Source organism: Pongo abelii, chromosome 4, assembly GCF_028885655.2.
Source record: "Pongo abelii isolate AG06213 chromosome 4, NHGRI_mPonAbe1-v2.0_pri, whole genome shotgun sequence".
Lineage (NCBI taxonomy): Eukaryota > Metazoa > Chordata > Mammalia > Primates > Hominidae > Pongo > Pongo abelii.
The window spans coordinates 159,743,768-159,764,119 of record NC_071989.2 but is presented as its reverse complement, the minus strand read 5'-3'; the positions used below and the strand labels follow the sequence as shown (position 1 = coordinate 159,764,119).

General features: G+C 48.8%; 1 protein-coding gene across 6 annotated transcripts in view; it reads left to right on the top strand.

Moving 5' to 3' along the window:
* The first annotated feature begins 4,514 nt into the window (after positions 1 to 4,514).
* Positions 4,515 to 20,352, top strand: part of TNIP1 (TNFAIP3 interacting protein 1) — a 57,372-nt gene continuing 41,534 nt past the window's right edge. For 2 of the 6 annotated variants that reach the window (XM_054556084.2, XM_054556085.2), the window contains exon 1: positions 4,520 to 4,654. Coding sequence is in view for 2 of the 6 variants with exons in the window: in XM_054556082.2 (XP_054412057.2) it covers positions 10,244 to 10,844 (601 nt within the window). In the remaining 4 variants the exon portion in view is untranslated. Of the gene's footprint in view, positions 4,655 to 7,296; positions 10,845 to 18,900; positions 19,343 to 20,352 lie in introns of those variants that run through there. The other 4 variants (XM_054556082.2, XM_054556083.2, XM_054556086.2 and 1 more) reach the window with 3 other exon arrangements.

Below are 20,352 nucleotides of genomic sequence, written 5' to 3'. Positions count from 1 at the left end.
TTACAACTAGTTGCAGAGAGAGAGAAAAGCAGGGCTTGAAAATGCAGAACAAGGGGCCTGCTGTGGTCTGGAGGGGAGTGCAGGAGTGGGGAAGCTCAGGGAAACTTCCTAGAAGAGGCACACTTAAGTCAAGACAGAGAAAATAAGCAGGCATTGGCCAGGCGACAGGCACAGTGGAGGGGAGGTGCTGCAGCCAGGGGCCAAGAAACATGCAAGGAAGCCAAAAGAAGCAAAAAGGAAGACCAGGCACGGTGGCTCACGCCTGTAACCCCAGCACTTTGGGAGGCCGAGGCGGGTGGATCACAAGGTCAGGAGTTCGAGACCAGCCCGGCCAGCATGGTGAAATACTGTCTCTACTAAAGATATAAAACATTAGCTGGGCATTGTGGCACGCGCCTGTAATCCCAGCTGCTTCAGGAGGTTGAGGTAGGAGAATTGCTTGAACCTGGGAGGCGGAGGTTGCAGTAAGCCGAGATTGTACCATTGCACTCCAGCCTGGGCGACAGGGCGAGACTCTGTCTCAAAAAAATAAAAATAAAAAGAAGAAGAAGCAGAAAGGAGCTGGCACATTTGAGGAATGCTTAGGGGTGGTTAGGGTGGGAAGGGATGGTAAGTAGAGACTAGATCATGAAGGGCCTTGGAAGAATTTGTCAGCCATTGATAGGCACCCATCCAAAGGAGAAGAAGGCAGATCTGAGCTTTAAATGAGAGCTGACTGACAATGCAATGGGCTATCTGTAAGGTAGTGAGCTCCCCATCATTGAAGTAGGGTGGCAAAACTTGGCTGACCACTTGCCAATGGTTGGGGGAGGATGTGCTGGTTCTGGGTAGGCTATTGAGCCAGTAGACATCTGAAAAACTATGATTCTATGACCTCTTCTAACTGCCTGTCCTCAAAGTTCAGATAAGAAGGTAACTTCATTGGCTTGAGTGGGACTTTGCAAAAATCATAGATTTGATGCTTGGGTGACTCAGAGAAGTAAACACATCCTCAGTATCTACCAGTGAGTTCCTGACAGTGAGTTCTACCTAGCTGCCTATATGTGAGCAGATAATTCTCACTTTGGATTTGGAAGATCCAGCTGAGAGTTTTGGCTTCTCAAACTCTATGGGGAGTATCGGGGAGTATCAGGGAGTTTAATTAAACTGCTGCCTTTAGGGATCCCCTCGTTAGAGAGTCTGATTTCTTAGCTCTATGATGGGGTCCAGAAATCTGCCAAATCCTGGGCTAGGTCCTAATGGCATGAAGAGTTTCTATTCTTGGGGAACTTTCAACAGAATTGGTGAACCAGGAAACTCACAGAGTCAAATTCATTCATTCCCTAAGTATCAAATAGCTTTTATGAGACTGGCCCAATCCTGTCCCTACAACATCAGCAGCAAGACCAGAGATGTCAAAATGGGTGAGGTAGGGCTAGATAATTCCGTATCAAAAGAGTGGTCCTGTGAGAGTTTCCTTGTGTATATCCAAATTTTGCCCTCTTTTAAGATCCAGTATAGGTCTCATCTCCTCCACATCCTCACTGGAGACATTACTTAGATTTGAACTCTACTTGTGCCATTTATTAGCAGTTGTCTTAACTCACTAGGAGCCTCATTTCTTCTTGTGCAGAATAGTGTATCAGTCTTATACAGTTCTTAAGAGAGATGCATGAAATAATTCACTTAAGAGCACTGAGTACTTTGCCTGGCATATGATAAGCTTAAATATTAGCTATTAGTGTTTTTATTTCCTAACCACCTATTGGCAATCCACCTTTATTCATCCTGATTTCTCCTTCCTCTGAACTTTTGGACTTCCTTAACATGTCAGAATGGGAGGTCCCTTAGTGGTCATCTAGCCTGATTTTTTACATTATAGAAGGAGAAGCTGAGGACCAAAACTTGCCTAGGGCCATATGGCAGAGCCAGGATTCAAAGTCAGCTCTACTGATTCCCAGTCCGAGGGCCTGTTCTTCCTTGGTATCTATCCCCTGGCCTGAACAGAGAAGGCAACTTCAGGGAATCCATGCATGGCTGGAAGGGGGAAGACGTGAGAGAAACTGCTGTCAGCATTTCAGCAGGGGGAGCTCAGAGCCATTCTCCTCACGGGATGTGCCAGCCAGGTATTCTAACTGGAAATGCCAGCTCATGTCGCTCCAGCTCCTTGAACCTCCTTAGCCCTTCAAGGTCCCTTTGCCATCTAAGATTCCGTGGGCAGGAACTGGTCTAAGCCAGACTCTGTGAATTTACAGAGAATATGTGATTATAGTGGACTTCAAAGTGAAAATATTGTATATAGGGGGAAAATTGCAATCCAGGAATATTAGGGCTGAGCTACACATATTTTCATCCCCTGCAGAGAAAAGGGTCTATGTACAGGAAAACATCATCTTTTTGCCCCTGGTCTAGCTCAAGGGTCAGTATCATTCATATAACTGCACTTTCTGTGATGATGGAAATATCTGTGCAGTCTGGCATGGTAGCTGCTTGCCACATGTGGCAATCAAGCCCTTGAAAAGTGGCAGTGCCACTGAAGGGCTGAGTGTGGTGTGGGAAAGAGCACTGGACTAGGAGTCAGGAAGTCCCTCTATTTACTCACTTGGAAATTTATTTCCCCTGTCTGGCCTCCACTTCCTTGTCTGTAAAGTGAGGCCATTGGGCTAGGAGATTTAGCATCCCCGTGTAATCCTGATCTGAAGGGCACAGATGCAGTTGGATGGGATTCAATGGACCCTTCTCTGCCCCCACCTCTTATTGCCCCTCTCCTCCTGCAGAGGCTGCATGTGGCCCCTTGTGACCTGGACCTGTTTATTTCTCCAGGTCTACCTCTGTCACTTCCCCCAATCTGCCTCAAACCCCTTGGTCTACTCAAACTGAACAGTTCATGGAATATATTCTCTCTTCTCTTTCTGTTCTCGGAATATATTCTCTATTCTCTTTGAATATTCTATTCCCTTTGTGGAGAACACTCTTCCTTATCTTCTTTCTTGGCTACTTTCAGGTCTCAGTTTAGGTGTCACTTCCTCCAGGAAGACTTCCCAGATCCCCATATCCTGATCAGATACTCTTTTGTCCAGGCTCCCAAAGCCCCCTGCATTTCTCCTGCCAAAACACATCTTTCCTGTACTTTATTGTAATCACCTGTTCATTTACCTGTGGCCCCCAAAGCAGTGCTATCCAATAGAACTTTCTGTAATAATGGAAATGTCATATATGTGTGTAGTCTAATGTAGTAGGTACATGTGGCTGTTGAGCACTTGAAATGCAGCTTGTGCTACTGAGGAATTGAACTGTTAATTCTGTTTAATTTTAGTTTAATTCTACTTAATTTATATTTAAATAGCCCCATATGGCTCCTCAGAGTCTGTGAGCTCTCAGAAGGCAGGAAGCGGGTCTGATTGGTCCACTCTCGTATCCTCAGTGGTCCATAAATGTTACCATAAGAATGAGGAAACTCTGGAACCAGGAATGATGAAGAAAGGCTACACCTCATCCAAAAGGCCCTCTTCATCCCCTCCCCAGGCATATTTTCAGGGGATAAGGAACAAAGACTTTTTGTTTGTAAAGCAGTCAGTAGTTTACAAAGGATGTCTACAAACTGTTACTTTTATTTCTAAATTTATTATTATTTTTGAGACACGATCTCACTGTGTTGCCCAGACTGGAGTGCAGTGGTGCCATCATGGTTCACTGCAGCCTCAACCTCCTGGGCTCAAGCAATTCTCCCACCTCAGCCTCCCAAGTAGCTGGGACTATAGGCAAGTGCCACTACGCCCAGCTAATTTTTGTATTTTTTGTAGAGACAGTGTTTTTACCATGTTGCACAGGCTGGTCTCGAACTCCTGGGCTCAAGCCTGCCTCAGGCCTCACACAGTGCCGAGATTAATAGGCATGAGCCACTGTGCCAGCCCATCATTTTATTTTAATTACCATTAAATGGCAGGAGTCAGGCAAAGCAGGACTCATTAAGCAGGGGATCACTGGGGCTCAGGATGACAAGGTGACTTGTTCAGGATCTCCAGCTGGTCCGTGCAGAATTCCTTGGGCTGCAGTTTCTAAGGCCTTACTTGACATCCAAATGTGACTCGGCATGCACCAAGGAAGGAGTGGGCCCCTTCTTCACTATGGATGGAGAAGCCTCAGAGAGTAAGTGGAAACAGGTGGGATAGGAACGGGGTGGGAGGATGTGGGCTGGGCATCTGGCAACTTCCTCAGGGCCCTGAGCACTGGAATCCCCCACCTTAGGTGAAGGAGGAAATGGAGGTCTTCAGGAGAATCTAGGGAGGCCAGGCCAGGTTGCCCCAGCCCATTCTCGGGTGCCTTTTCCCAGCCCAGCTGAGGAAGTATCAGGCTTCCAACTCTTCTCCCCAGATCCGCCACCCCCCCCACCCCAACTCCCTGGAATTCACAGCACGGGACAGCCAGTCTGGGAAGTGACAGGTGGAGGCTGACAAATAAGGGCTCTCTGCTCTGCCAGCGGGCAGGATGGGGCCTCAGCTGGGCCTTGCGGGGCTGCCTGGTGGCGGCTCCTCCATCTCGGGGAATTCCCCTCCTGCCTAAAAGTCAGCTCAGCCCAGCCGTCCTTCCTGCAGAAGCACAGTGAGCCGAGGAGCCTTCATAGGGACAGCCACCCCTGGTGCACACACCCTCGTATTCTCCTGCCCTTCCCCAGGTGAGTGACTAGATGGGGGCCGGTGGGCCAGGACAGGGGAAAGGACCCACCGCAAAAGGGTGCTGGGGCAAGCAGACACCCCCAGCTCTGTGCCAAGAGCCACCTGGCCTCCCATGTCCTGCCAGCCAGGGTCTGCTGCTCCCAGCCCAGCTTGCTCTTCCCACCCAGGTCTTGGGCTCCCAGCCCCTGCTCCTCACCCAGCCTCCTTCTCCACTGTCTTCTCTCCCCCATCTCGTTTCTTCTTCCTGCTCCTCTTCTTCTGGCCTTGCCTTCTTGGCCAGTCTTTATCTCTCTAGTTGTTACTAGCTTTTCCAAAGGGAAAAGAAAAGCCTATTTTGTCTTCTTCCCTCAAGAAAAGGGAGGTATGCAAGTACGAATATGGATGTGGGTGTTCATGTATGTGAGAACGTGTGCCTGTGTTGTGTCAGATCCCTGAAGTGTGTATGTGTCTGTCTGTGTGGGTGTAAGCTGGTGACTGTATTTGTGTGTGTATCTGTGTGTACAGTGAATTTTCGATGGAGAGTGTACAGGTGTGTGTTGGGCACTTTAGAAGTCTACAGCTAGATAGGAAGAGACCAAGAATCGGCACTGCCTCCAGGGGAACATAGTGGAGGCTGGGACCCTCCTTAACACTGGAGCAAATGGATCTCTTGCTTCTCTCCTGCCTGCTCTGCTTCTAGGGCCGCTGGACTCTTTTGCGGTAGAACCTGTAACAGAGAGCCCAGGGCACAGGGAGTGGGCCAAGGGTAGGCAGACACAGCTGACGCAGCTTCCTCTTTGATCACTTAGAAAATCTGGACTAAAATTCTATTTAATTTTAGTTTAATTCTACTTATTTAAATAGCCCCGTATGGCTCCTGAGAGTCTGTGAGCTCTGAGAGAGCAGGAAGCGGGTCTGATTGGTCCACTCCTGTATCCTCAGTGGTCCATAAATGTTACCGTAAGAATGAGGAAACTCTGGAACCAGGAATGATGAAGAAAGGCCAGCTCATCCAAATGGCCCTCTTCATCCCCTCCCCAGGCATCTTTTCACAGTCCAGGGAAGTCCCTGGCTAGAAGAGGCAAGGAACAGAGGCCAAGTCTGGTGGTGGCTTCTAGGCTACAGAGGAATGGAGGGAGAGCAGGGAGGGGCCGTAGAAGAAGAGGGTGTGGGAGAGGACAGGGAGGAAGGTAGGTGGGACTGAAAGAGGATTGCTCTCAGGGCCCTGTTAGGGCTTCCCAGGATTAGGAAATGCTCCGGTTTTGTGGGTCTAACTTCCTGAAAGGCTGGGCCGGGCTGGGCCTGGCTGACCTGTTCCCACTTCCAGGAGGATGACAAGGGGCAACCCTGGATGCAAGCCCAGATCCAGCCTGACACCCTGACCTGGAGACAGAGAGGCCAGGGGGAGAGATGCTGGAGTGGGGAGACCCAGGGCTCCTAGGAACTGTGGGAGGGGCCTGGCTAGGCCACGTATGTGACGAGGCTGGGAATTTCCCCCAGTGTCACTTTGCCCGTTCCTCTCCTCCAGTGGTGCCCTAGAAACTGAAGTGTAACAGGCCAGCCCAGGGACACAGGGAAAATAGTTGGGATAGAGAAGGGGGAAAAGGGGAAAGAGCCTGGAGAAAAGTCAGCAGCAATGCCTTCTAGGCCCAGCTCCTCAGAAGACAGTCTGATGTCTAGGGCAAGCTGCTCCCCAGCTCCAGGCCTTGGGGTCCTCCTGGGAAAAGGAGAGAAGCAATCCCTGCTGCCTCATAGGATTGATGATCATAATGATCATCGCTACCTTTCATTGAGGCCAAGCCTTGTGGCATTTGATTGTCACCACCCTGTGAATTGGGCACAGTTATAGCCTTCATGTCATTGATAAAGAAACCAAGGCACAGAGTTGTAAGTGGCAGGGCTGTGATTTAAGCCCAGAGGCCAGAGCCCACACCTTATCCTCTGCATGACGGTCTCTTGGGAAATGGGCAAGTTGTGGGTATGAAATGGTTTCATTCACCTTAAGGTGCTGAATGAATGTGAAAACTTCTGAAAATACAACTACCTCCTCATGCAGATATTTGGGAGCTGGATAGAGAGAATTAAAAATGTCTTCTCAGGCTGAGGAGAGAAGCTGGGACCATGGACCCTGCTCATTTATTTACTTTTTACCAAAAACTGCCACAATTGCCTAGAACGGTTTCAGTCAATATCATGTGCTTGACGTGCATTATCTCATTTAACTATCACCAAAATGTCTCTCTAACATGCACATACACCCAGCACCAAAAAGTACCTAGAATCCACTGGAGGGTTTTACACTCCTGAGATTGCCTCAGGCTATGGATCTAAGGAAGGGACCCAGGGCTGCTCTTTTCCTAGTTCATTAGCTGCTCCCAAGTTCCATTCTCCCCTAGCCAAGGCCCTGATTCACTCATTCTCCTAATGCAATGAGGCATGTGCTTGTTTGATTTAGACACTCCATTTCCTATCAGTGGGGTATGTGGAAATAGCACTGTGCTGGGAGAAGGATACTTGGGTTCTGTCCTATGTATGAATCACAAACTCAACGTAAGACCTCCTGCAAGTCCCTGCCCCTCTCTGGCCCTTGGTGTGGCTCCAGCCCTACAATGAAAAGACTGGGTTGATCATTTCTTTCTTTTTTTTTTTTTTTTTTGAGACAAAGTCTTGCTCTTGTCCCCAGGCTGGAGTGCAATGGCGCGATCTTGGCTCATTGCAACCTCCGCCTCCTGGGTTCAAGTGATTCTCCTGCCTCAGCTTCCTGAGTAGCTGGGATTACAGGCACCCACCACCACACCTGGCTAATATTTATATTTTTAGTAGAGACGGGGTTTCACCATGTTGGCCAGGCTGGTCTTGAACTCCTGACCTCAGGTGATCAGCCCGCCTCAGCCTCCCAGAGTGTTGGGATTACAGGCATGAGCCACAGCACGCCCTGCCTGGGTTGATCATTTCTAAAGACGCTTCAAGCCTGGCACTCTGAGTTCTGTGTCTTGCTAGCTGGCAAGACTTTGGAGCATGATGCTTAAGAGTGTTAAGCGTTTAAGAGCCTGGATCTTCAAGCTCCGGTTATTTGCTGTGCTGTAAGACCTTGGGCAAGTCATCTAATACCTCAAAGCTTCAGTTTCGTCTGTGAAATGTGGATGATAATGGCACCAACCTCATAAGCTGGTTGGGAGACGAATTATGAATAAAAGCGTGGAGATAGCACACAGCAAATACTCCATACATGTTACCTTTTAATGCTTTTATTATGCAGCCTCCACCCCTCTTCTGGCACTTGGTCTAGAGTTAAGTTGGTTATAGATGGATTTTTCGTATGTTTTTTATTACCTTCAAATGTGTATTTGGGTCTGACTCTGTAGCTACCTCAGCAGAGGTGAAGGAGGAGGGAGTAGCAGAAAGGAGATCGAGAAGTTGTGTGCTTTAAAACAAAACCAAATAAAACAAAACAAAACAAAGGCAGTTTGATTCTCCTTCTGGGTGTGGCTTTGTGCGAGTGCTTGTCATTACTCTGGAAGAACAAGAGGTTGCACCTGCCTGAGTCACTCAGCTCCCAGTGTCAGGCCCAGCTTCTTGATTTGGAAATCCCCTTCCAGACCACAGGGTAGCAGGCAGTGCCAGGCTAGGGAGCCTGTCTCCCATTCCTGCCATGCTCCTAGAGGCTAGGGTCTCACAGAGGATGTGTATGATGGGATGGAGCCTGGTGAGGTTGCATTGCTGAGTTTAAGAGCAAAGTTCTACCCAATGCATGCAGCCCACATCTAGACACCACTATCATTTCTTGAATGCCTACTGTGTGCTGAGCCTTGGGCTTTATTTGCATTATCCAATTTATCCTCACGATCACATGAGGACTAGGTATATTATTCCCCATTTTCCAGACAGAAGCCTGAGGCTTAGAGGGGCCACCCAGGTAGTAAGTGGCTGAGCAGGGATTGGAATCCCATTAATTCAATTCATAGCCTGTGTTTATGACAGTGGTAAGTTTCTGCAAGACAGTGAGAAAAATCATGTCATTGTGAAGACAACTTGGTACAGTGGACCAAGCACACAGGACTGGGAGCCAAGGCCCTGGATTCCAATCCTGGTTGTGTCACTCAATGTGTGTGGCCTAGAGCAAGTCCTTTTCTAGACAGAGGACTCAATTTACCTATCTGCCAAATAGGGGTTTGTTATCTATGGGCTCCATGGCCTCTAACAGGGTGGAATGCCCTGAAGACAAACCAAGACTTCAAAGAATGGAAGAGGTGGGGGCAGTGACGACTTCATAAATAAATGAGTTTTCTCACAAATTGGAACTGTTAAGAAAAAGGATCCAGAACTAGGAAATCAGACAAAAAGATGACTGAGTGCCATTTTTTATGTCAAGCTTGAGAATTCCCAGCGGACACTTTGAGAAATGAAACTGTCTGCCCAGCTAATGCCAGACATGCTACAAAAACAGCTGAAATAGTGTGGAAACAAAATGCAAGTAATTAGAGACCAGCCATTTTTAAGTAAATTTTAGTTTTCAGTGGGTAGAGGGTGGGGGTGGAGAAGATGTGGGTTGGGAATAGGAAGAGAGCACTGCAGGAAGAGAATTGGGAAGTACAGGCAAAGAGCAGGAAGAAAACTGGCAGGTGCGGATCTGATGGGTGGAGATGATGCCTGGGAGCTGCTATGTAAACCAGGGCCAGGATTCCCAATTTCTCTGTAGGATCCCCCAGTGGTGAGACTCAGTGGTGCTTTGGAGTTTGCATTGCTTCCTCCCTCCCTCCCTTCTGAATCAAGGCATAAGTGTAATTCTTTTCATAATTAAACTAGAATGAGTATCGTTTTAAAGATCTGATAACACCGTTGAAGTAACTGAAGGAACCCTAGGAGGTTACAAAGCCTTAAAGATTAGGTATATAATTTGGGCAAGTGTCTGTGTGTGTATTATTGCGAAGTCACAGTTGATTGATGGGTCTCTCTTCTCTAAAACGAGGGTGTGTATTAAACAGTTCCCCAAATCCTTTCCCCTAATTCTTTTTGAGGATGAGGGCCTGTCAATGACTAAGTTTTCAACAGTACCAGTGAAATGGGTCTTTTGCAATAGGGTTTTCATAAAGCTATATTTAGTTTAAAGAGCTGTTCTTTATTCCAAGGTTAGACCTTCCACTTTTTGGAATTAAAATTTAGCTTTCTTTCTTTTTAAAAATAAAACGATAAGCTTTTAAAAAGCTTTCCTACCCTTAAAGCAAGTTTATGTTCCTTACCGGTCTAGGAAATCCCAGTCTGTTGGGATTATCTACCCCACATATAAGTAGGTAGGGTGGCACGCGGCCTCTGGATTTGCCCACCCGGGTTTGAATCTTGATTCAGCCCCTTACTGAGGTCATCTAACCTTTTTGTGACTCAAATATTATTTATTTTAAGAAAAGGTAGTAAAACCCACCTCCCTAGTGTGATTGTGCAAAGAAAATAATGCACGCAAAGCATCTACAATGTCTGGAGCAAAGCGTTTACGACGTTTGGGAATCCTTTACAATGTCTGGAGCAAAAAATGTTCGCGGTAAGAGTCTTTATGGGTCCTTTCAGCTCGGAATTTCTATAGCTTCGTTAAGAAGAGTCCTGGAGCGCCCTGGATGGAACTCTGGGGCCCTGAGCTCCAGCTTTGGCTTAGTGCCAAATGCTTACGTGCCTTTTGGCAGGTCCCCTCCCTGTTCTGGCCTGTGTTCCCCTCGGCACAAAGAAGGGGCTGGGTGGTCTCTGTGGCTCGCCTCCGCTCTGAAATTCCGGCTTTCAAGGTGGCCCCAGGCCTCCGCCAGGGGCTTCCGGCGCTGGGAGTGCGGCAAGGGGCCGCGCGGGCCCCGGACGGTGGCGCCAGGGAAGTCGCTCCTAGAGGGGAAGGCCACCGAGGGGACGAGAGACACCGCGGGCCCCCGGAACCGCGGGCAGCCGGTGTTTACCTCGCTCGGTCCCACCCCTGGCGGCCGCGGAACCGCCCGGAGCGCGCGGCGCGATTGGGCGAGTGGTCTGCCAGTCTCCGGGGACTTTCCCAGGGGTGGGGCGGCCGGGCCAGGCCCCCAGCACTTCCTAGTCCTCGGCCCGGGTGCCCTGCCCCCGTCCAGGAGCCCCAGGAGTGCTACGGGGGGCCGGAGCCTGGCCCGGGCCGCTGCCCCGTCCCTGGATTCGGGGCTGGACGCAGCAAGCGGGGCGCTGTGTCCCCAAGCTCCCCGTCCTCGGGTAAGCCGGCCGGGCCGGAGCGGGGATGGAGGGGAGGAAGGGAGGCCGGGCCCAGATCGTCCAGAGCCTGGGTGGTGGCGGGGCGCGAGCTGGGGAAGGTGGCTTGTGCACCCAGGCCTGGCGCGCGGGGTCCCGGGGCGTCTCCGCCAGCGGCCAGGCCAGGCTGCGCCGGGACTCCCTGCTTGGCGCTGGGCCTGATGGGGGGGCGCGCGTGCGCACTGCGCGGGGCAGCACGCCTGGGAACGGCGTGGGGCCGTTGTACAGAGCGCAGACCCTCCGGGTGCGGGCGGCGCTGCGGCCCTTTGGGTGTCTATCCTGTGGAGACGAGTTGCCTGCGCGGCGTCAGGAGTTTCGTATAAAGTTGTGGAAGCAGTGTACATATGTCACGAGGAGGAAAATAATAATTCTTGTTGGGCGCTTTCCAAGTGCTGATCTTAACGCTCTACGTGTATTAGACTCATTTAATTGTCACTTCCATCCTAAACATTAATATTGTTATTATCTCCATTTTATACTTTAGGAAACCGAGGTACTTGGAGCTTGAGGTCACACAGCTGTGAGTTGCAAAGTCAGATTTGAACTCGGGCATTTGGCTCCAGAGTTCCTCCTATACTATTTCTGTTGAACATATTTTGTATGCACATTGTTGGAGACATTTGTGTGCATGTGCAGGATAGATGAGTTTCCAGGAGTGCTTCTGGGGATGGAGTTTGAAGGCTGAGCTTTCTGCTGTAGGACATTTGTGTGCACGTGTGCATTGTACATTCATTGTGCGTACAGGAGCAGATGGGAATTTTGTGCGACTGGGTGAGAGATTGTGTTTTGGTAGGGGGAGGGAGGGACTTTTGTGGATGATGCAGAAGAATCAGCAACGTCCTTCCCCACCCCCTTGCAGAATGACAGTGCAGGGAAATGTGTAGATTCCTAATGCATCATTTTTTTCTCACAGTACCGTCAAAATGGGATTTAATCAGCACTTACTCATTTTCCAAACAATGGGGTGTGATAGAGGGGAATTCGGCATCTGATGAGAGGTCAGAAAAGGGGACTCAGAATGTTTTAAAAAAATCCTTGACAAAGGAGGGTGGAATTGTATTAGGAGGGTAGAATATTAGTTAGTACAAACTCAGCATCCCCGTGGTGGTCTCTGTTTTGCAACAGAAGAAACTGAGGCAGTGAAAAAACTGATAATGCTAATGCTGATACCTTACTATGTGCCAGGCACAGTGTTTACATTCCGTATCTCATTTAATTTTTTGTTTTGTTTTTTTTTTTTGAGACAGAGTCTCACTCTGTTACCCAGGCTGGAGTGCAGTGGCACGATCTCGGCTCACTGCAACTTGCCTCCCAGGTTCAAGCGATTCTCCTACCTCAGCCTCCCGAGTAGTTGGGATTACAGGCACTCGCCATCATGCCCGGCTAATTTTTTGTATTTTGAGTAGAGACAGGGTTTCACCATGTTGGCCAGGCTGGTCTCAAACTCCTGACCTCAAGTGATCCGCCCGTCTCAGCCTCCCAAAGTGCTGGGATCACAGGTATGAGCTGCCGTGACCGGCCTCACTTAATCTTTCTAACAACTCTTAATTTTCAGATGAGGAAACTGAGGCCCAGAGAAGATTAAGGCTTTCCCAAGACTAGCAACCCTTGAATCCTGGACCCTGTTCCCTCTCCCCTGACCAAGACTGCTGTCCTGGCTGTGTCCCGGGAAAATAATGTGATCAGGGACTGGCACTTCATGGAAGCACGTGATCATGTCTCTCTGGAAGCTGCCGCTGGGAGTGTGTAATGTTCTATACGCTTATGTAACCATGTTTGTCTCCCAGCCTTGGGTGTTCATGGGTATGGCATGGCATTCATGCTGAAGGTTGATGCCTGCCCCTGGATACCCCCACCAGGTTTTTTGGGGCCCCAGGAAGCTGTGGGGTCTGAGTCATACCCTTACCCCCAGTGCTGCCTGTGACTTGGGGCCCGGATGTCCTGGTTGGGTCAGGCCGACCTGATTTGAGAGAGGCAGCGTTGTAGGAGGTTGTTTGTCTGCCTCTCTCTTCAACCCACTGGTTACTGTTTTACTCCTGCACCCACTGTGATTTGGCCACACCATGCTGGCCTGCTTTTCCCCCTCCAGCAAGCCAAGCTTGTTCTCATCCTTAGGCTTTCACACATGCTGTTCCCTCTGCCCAGAACATCTTTCCCCAGCTTTTCCCATGGCTGGTTTTTCCTTATCGATCAAGTCTCAGCTCAAATGTCAGCTCCTCAGAGGGGCCTTCCCTGATCTTTTTATGCAAAGCAGCCCCTTTTTTCACTTTCTGTCACATTACTATTTTATTTTTCTCATACATGTATCATGCTATGAAAGAATCTCATTTATTTGCAAATGAGAAAGCATATGTGTAGAACTTAGTGTCTGGCAAATTGTTATTTTTAGTGTTTATTTGTTTACTGTCTTTCTCTTTTCCTAGAATAGAAGGGGGTGAGCAGGGACCTCCTTAGTCCTCTCGAGTGTATTTCTGTAGCGGGAGAAGAGTGCCTGGTGGATGGCTCTTCTGAGTTTGTTTAGTGAATGAGTAGAATAATGGCACATTTCACAAATGAGGAAATTAAGGCCTAGAGATGAGAAGGCAGGAGGAGAACCAGAGTGCTCTCCTAGCACTCTCCCAAGCATCATTTCCTGATAGCTCCCGTGCCCAGTGCCGTGCAGTGTTCTTGATGCACAGGTGCATAAGGAGCTGGCTTTGCCTTCCAGGAACTTTTGGTCAAATGGGGAGATGTGCTATGAGTGCGACCTGAAAGGCATTGTGTGCCAGTAAGTGCCAAATGAGTCGGATTGGCATAGGTATAACGGGAGTGCAGAGTAATTTGGGGGCACCAGATGGTTGGGGGGGTCTTCTGGAGGGAAGTGACTTCAAGGTCAGACCCTAAAAAAATGACGAAGTGCAGAGTGGAACCTGGGTCTCTTCTGGAACTTAGTAGACTAATCAGAATAACTGCAATCAGCCTCTCCTTGGTTGGGAGAATTGACCAGTTGGCCTGGGAAAGACCCTAAAATATTTTGATACCAGACATAGAAATGTTGATTTTTCTTCTTAGCAGCATTGGGAAATGGTCAGAGCAGTTGGTTCACAAACATGAGCCTGCATCAGAATCCTGGGGATGGAGGAGAGGGTGGTTGTTAAACACAGATTGCTGGGCTGCAACTCCAGAGCATCTGATCCAGTGGATGGTGGTGGTGCCAGTGCTGCTGGTCCAGGCTGCTCCTTGAGTACCCCTGGTGAAGAGCACATGATTCAGTGCTTGGCAGACCTGGGTAGGTGCCGCGTCTGTCACTCTGGTCCTCTGCATCCTCACCTGTCAGCTCTGTATGACGTCAATGCTACCTCCTAGAATGGTGGGAATTAATGGGACAGTGTGTGGCAAGCACTCAGCACGGGCCACCAGTGTGGTAAGCACTCGGTACATGGTAGCTGCTATTATCGTTAATGATGCTAATCATGAGGCTATTGACAGGATTCCAGTAGGAGATGATGAGACTGGTTTGATTTTCTGTGCTCTAGATAACTTGCTGCTAAGGTTTGAATGTGTCCCCCAAAAGTTCATATGTTGGAAACGTAATCCCTCTGCTTCATGAATGGATTGTCAGCTCTGCCCTCATAAATAGACTAATGTCACTATCACGGTGTGGGGGGACAGGAGGTTAGTTATAAAAGGGGCCAGTTTGGCTAATACACTCTGTATTTCAACCCCTCATTTTCTCCTTCTGTCTTCCACCTTGGCATGACCCTTGCCAGATGGTGGTGTCATGCACTTGGATTTCTCATCATCCGGAACCATGAGCCAAATAAACTTGTTCTTTATAAATTACCCAGTCTGTGATATTCAACAGAATGGTAGCAGAAAGCAGACTAAGACATTTGCCCTCAACCCTCTGCCACTTGTGGACCATGCTATGTCCCCTCTGGATGAGTTGTCCTTTGCTTTGTCTCAAACATCTGTCCCTGTTTGGAGTGGCGGAAACTCAGATATGGGTGGGGCTTTGAAGACACCTGGCTTGCATTCCCTCAACAGCCCCAGTGCCCCTCTGCGTGACCCCGACCCCTGGGATCAGGGCGCTTTCCACCTCGTAGGCAGCCCCTTCCAGTGTTATTCCAGACTTCTTTCTTTTGTGGGCCCACATCAGCCCGGGTTCTTCCTTTCTCACCTCCATCATTTTCCCTCATTGCTTGCCTGACCACTGTGAGGGAGGGAGAGGTTGAGCAGTAGCATGGTGTGGTAAGAGAGTGCACAGTGGCCATCAGAGGACGGGGTGTGCATTTCTTCTGTGCCACTGCTGTCCCATGTGGCTGTGGCACGTCTGTTCGCCTTTGCTGACTTTGGTTTCCCAGCTTTAGAACGAAAACGTTTCACTCTCTGGCATCTCAGGGTATTCTCTTCCAAGTCGTAAAAACTCTGTAACAACCAATGATTGGGTCACCCTCTCTTTGGCTCTGGCAGCTCCTGGTTTCCCACTGGGCCAGGCCTTGCTGTGCCTGCCCTCCTAGATTCTTGCTGCTATGCCCCCACATGCCTGCAGTGCCTGCCCCTCCTATCCCTGGCCGTCTGTAGGGAGGGTATCCGGGCATCCTCCAGAGAGTTGCCACAGGAAGGCACAGGGCAGCTAGGTCCCCTTGTTTTGTGGGGGAGCACAGCTCCCAACCCCCAGAGAAAGACCTTGGCAGCCACCATGACCATTGCGGGAAGTTCTTGATGATTTTCCCATGACTGGCCCAGGACAGTCACTCTTCAGATTGGAACGGATGACTGGCGAGCAGCAGCTGGCTCTTTGTCTGAGGGCTGCTCTGGGCAGAGCTGAACTCTTCTCTCCCAGGGACCTCACCCTGGGGCTGTTCCTTGAGAGGCAGGAGCTCTGTGTCCTTGAGCACCTACACAGTGGACAAACCGGGCAGCCCAGGCCAGGGGTGTGTGTTTGGGGTAAGTGGGTGTAGGTGTGTGGGTGCTGTGGGAGTTGTGTCACCAAGGAGTCACGCTGAGAGGCCAGGGCAGGTATGGGACTGCCCTATGAGTCAAGGGCCTTTGACTCGGTCTCCACCCACTCGGCAGAGCATTGGCCAGGCTCTCTGTTGGCCTTCAGGCCACGTGTCCTTTGCCTTCACTATAGTCAGCTTCAGCAGCAGACTTAGGAGCCCTGGTCCCTCTCCACCCCACTTCTGTCTCTGCAGGTGCAACTCCTGCGTGATCTGGTCCCCAGGAAACTGGCAACATAGACTTTTAGAAAATATTGTCCTAAGCACATTAACACAGGAACAGAAAACCAATTGCTGCATTTTCTCACTTATAAGTGGAGCTAAATATCAGGTACTCATGGACATAAAGATGGCAACAGTAAACACTGGGGACTGCTAGAGTGGGGAGGGAGGGAGGCAGAGTTGAAAAACTGTTGGGAACCATGCTCAGTACCCAGGTGATGGGATCACCCCTACCCAAATCACGCAGTATACCCAGGTAGCAAACCTGCACATGTACCCCCTGAATCTAAAATAAAAGTTGAAGCAGAAAAAAACAAAAAATACAGTAAAAAGAAAAAAAGAAAAATTGAAGGAGTCTCTCAGATATAGAGGGTAAAATGCAGGCACCTGCATGCTCACTCATCTGGTTTAAGAAATAACACATTTCCAATCACTTGAAATTTCTCCTTCATCAGCCACCAACAAGAAACGAGTGTTCTGAATTTAGTGGGGTTTTTTTCTTGCATTTCTTTAAAGTTTTTTTTTTTTTTTTAATGTGTGCATCCCTAAATAATATATAGTGTTTTTTTATGTTTAAAAATGTTATTTAGGCTGAGCGTGGTGACTCATGCCTTACTGGCACTTTGGGAGGCAGAGCAGGCAGGTGGATCTCTTGAGCCCAGGAGTTTGAGACCAGCTTGGGCAACATGGCAAAAACCCATCTCTGCAAACAATACAAAAATTAGCTGGGTGTGGTGGCGCATACCTGTAGTTCCAGCTACTTGAGAGGCTAAGGTGGGAGGATGACTTGGGCTGGGAGGTGGAAGTTGCAGTGAACTGAGATCATGCCACTGCACTCCAGCCTGGGCAACAGAGTGAGACCCAGATTCATTCATGTTCGTATCTCCAGCTGTGGCTCATTCTTTTTTCACTGCTGTATAGTATTTCCTGATAGGAAATTGCCACAATGTATTTATTCATTTTCCTTTTCATTTTAGGTAGCTTTCAGCTTATTGTTGTTAACACAAGGCATCTTTGGCTTTTATCTGAGTACCTCAGCCCCTGTCCAGCCTTTTCCTTCCTAGCTCCTTGACAGCCATTATTGCTCCTGTCTGGGTAGCATTTTAAGGTTTACAGAGAACTCTATGGTTCCTAGTTGGTCCTCATAACATTTCCATAGGGAGAAACAAGGAAAGTGAGGCCTGCCCAGGGTCATTCGAGAAGGGATCATAGCCAGGATTTGAATCTGTGAAACCCTCTTTCCACCATATTTTGTATAAGAGGAATTCCCCAAAATTGGCATCTTACCTCTTGGAGGCAGGGGAGTTACAGGGTTAGATAAACTCTGGTTTCAAGCTATCCTCTTGCCTCTGTCTCTGGAGTAGCTGGGACTACAGGCATGCACCACTGCACTCAGCTCACTTAAATTTTTTAGAAAAATATTTTAAAATTTCCCTTTAAAAAAAATTACCAAATAACACATGATTATTGGGGAAAAACCCCCCAAAACTCAAGCAGTACGAAAGATATAAAGTAAAAAAATGACAGTTGTCTTCTCTCTCCTTCCTTTCCCCTTCCTCTGTCCCTACTGTATTTAAAAATTAATTTTATAATTGTATAAGAACAGGACTAGATTTCCCATGTAAAGAGTTAAAATAGCAAAGGTAAAATAAAAGTTTCTTTTGATTTTAGTTCCTTGCTCAGGTCCTTCTGTAGAGCAGTCTACTAATAGCAGTTTGGTATGTAGCCTTTGAGACTTTTTTCTTTTCTTCTTTCCTTTTTTTCTTTTTTTTAAGAGACGGAGTATTAGTGTGTCACTCGGGCTGGAGTTCAGTGGCATGATCATAGCTCACTGTAGCCTGAACTGCTGGGCTCAAGTGATCCTCCCATCTCAACTTTCTGAGTAGCTGGGACTCCAGGCCTGTGCCACCATGCTCTGCTAATGTAAAAAAGTTTTTTTTTTAATAGAGAATCTATTCTTGCTTTTTGCCCAGGCTGGTCTTGAACCCCTGGCCTCAAGCAATCCTCCCACCTTGGCCTCCCAAAGCACTGGGCTTCCAGGCCTTTTTCTATGCACATTTAAGATTCCATATGTATACACACACACACACACACACACACACAATGTGTTTTTGAAAAAAATGGCATCCTGTTACACATATAAATCTGCACTTTGCTTTGTATTTTATGGGCATCTTTCTGTATCATTGCCAAGCAATCTACCCCATTCTTTTTGATGACTGTATAGTATTCCATCGAATGAATGGTAGTTTGCTTAACCAGTCCCTTCTTGAGGGACATTCCAGAATGGCAAAAATGTCTATTACAAAGAATGTGGCAGTGCATATTTTTGTCCAGCTTTTGTGTACTGATGCAAAGATCTCTAGATTCCTAGGTAGGGGATTACTGAATCAATCAGTTACTTCTGCCCCCTTAGGTAACTCGCACCTCCTCAAACACATTTTTTTTTTTTTTTTTTGAGATGGAGTCCCAGTCTGTCTCCCAGGCTGGAGTGCTGTGGCGTGATCTCGGCTTACTGCAATCTCCACCTCCCGAGTTCAAGCGATTCTCCTACCTCAGCCTCGCCAGTAGCTGGGACTACAGGCATCCACCGCCACACCTGGCTCATTTTTGTATTTTTAGTAGAGACTGGGTTTTGCCGTGTTGGCCAGGCTGATCTCGAACTCCTGACCTCAGGTGATCCGCCCGCCTCGGGATTACAGGCGTGAGCCACCGCACCCAGCCCTCAAGCATACTTTTCTACATGAGAACTTTGTTCTCACCAGTTAGGCATACATGCAGGTTGTTGTCATTGAGAAAGGACATTCTTCAGTGGGTGACTCAGCTGTAAGAAAAGCAAATGTATACCCAGGCTCCCTCAATAGAAATATACTGCCTGAAAGGGTGGAGGTGAAAGTCTGCATTTGGTTAGGCAAACCATGCCTGGAATGTTGGGTCCAGTGCTAGAACCAGCTGGAGATAGTGTGGGGTAGAGGGTTGGTGGGGCACTGGCGAGGGGGCAGTCCCTGTGTGGAACAGTATAGAGAAGGCTGCAGGTTCCAAATGTCCTCAGGGCTGGCTGTCATGCTGAAGATGGGCATCTTGTTCCTTATTCCAGGGGACCACAAAGGGGAGAGAAGGGCCAGTGGAAACAGAACTGGGAGCAGCCTAACTATAGCCAGTGCCGGCTGCCCCAGGAATTGTTTTGGGGAGGAAGTTGGTGAGATCTGGATTGCTTAAGTTAGCCAGCTGGAGTCCCTGGGCTCCGCAGAGGACTGGGTAAGCACAGGATGGAATGTCCTCTGAGCTCCCTTCCAGCCTGAGATTCTAAACCCTGTTGACTACAGGTGGTGAGGGGCAGATTGCCACCTGGTTGCATATAAAGCTAGAGACATGAAAATGGAGGGGCTAGGAACTTGGGGCACGTTCTGGAGGACTGGAAAGCAGGTCTGGTTTCCTACCTCTGAGCTTCAGCCTGCCGCCTCTCCAGGCAGTGCAGAGCAGTGGAAAGGGCACCGATGTTGGAATCTAACAGATTGAGGCTGCATTATTTGTTCTACCACTAACCAGCTGTTTATTCTCAGGCAAATGACTTAACTTCTCTGAGTCTGCTTCCTCATCCATGTAGCTGCGTCGACTGGTTTCCTTGCTGGAAAGTGTGGATGATAATTTCCATCTCTGTGTGGCAGGAAGAAAATGAGGTCACGTGCGTCACAACGCGGCCCAGCACCTGGCATACGGTAGCGCCTAACGAACTGTCACCCTCTCTCCGGCTTAGTTAGGTGCTCTCCAGTCCTCTTTTGCAGTGTGAATTCTGGCTCAGGTGTTCAGCAGGTGGTGTGTAACCTGGGCCTCGGAGGCTGAGTGGAGACGGTGGGGCCTCCTTTGTGGGTGACTCGGGGAGGGGAGGACATGAAGGACATGGGAAGATGTGTGCCATGTTGAGGAACACAGATCAGGCTTGGCCGGAGCCTGGTACAGGTTAGGCAGGAGGGGAGGACCTGGCACAGGGCTGCGGATGTCAGCTGAAGGTCTCTGACTGCACTGGGGGAGAGGATAGCACCTATGAAAGCTCTTATGGGAGGACTGATGGGTTAGGGAAATCCACCTGGGCCTTAGAAGGGATTGGAGCTGGGGATTGGAGCCTTCTTAAGGTTAGAAGGTTAAAGAAAGTAGTGCTAATAAATTTCAGATTCTGAAATGTTAGAACTAGAAGGGGCCTTAAAGATTATCCAGCGCAACCCCCCATGTTATTACTATTTTTGCAGCTCCCTCTTTTTAGGTAACTG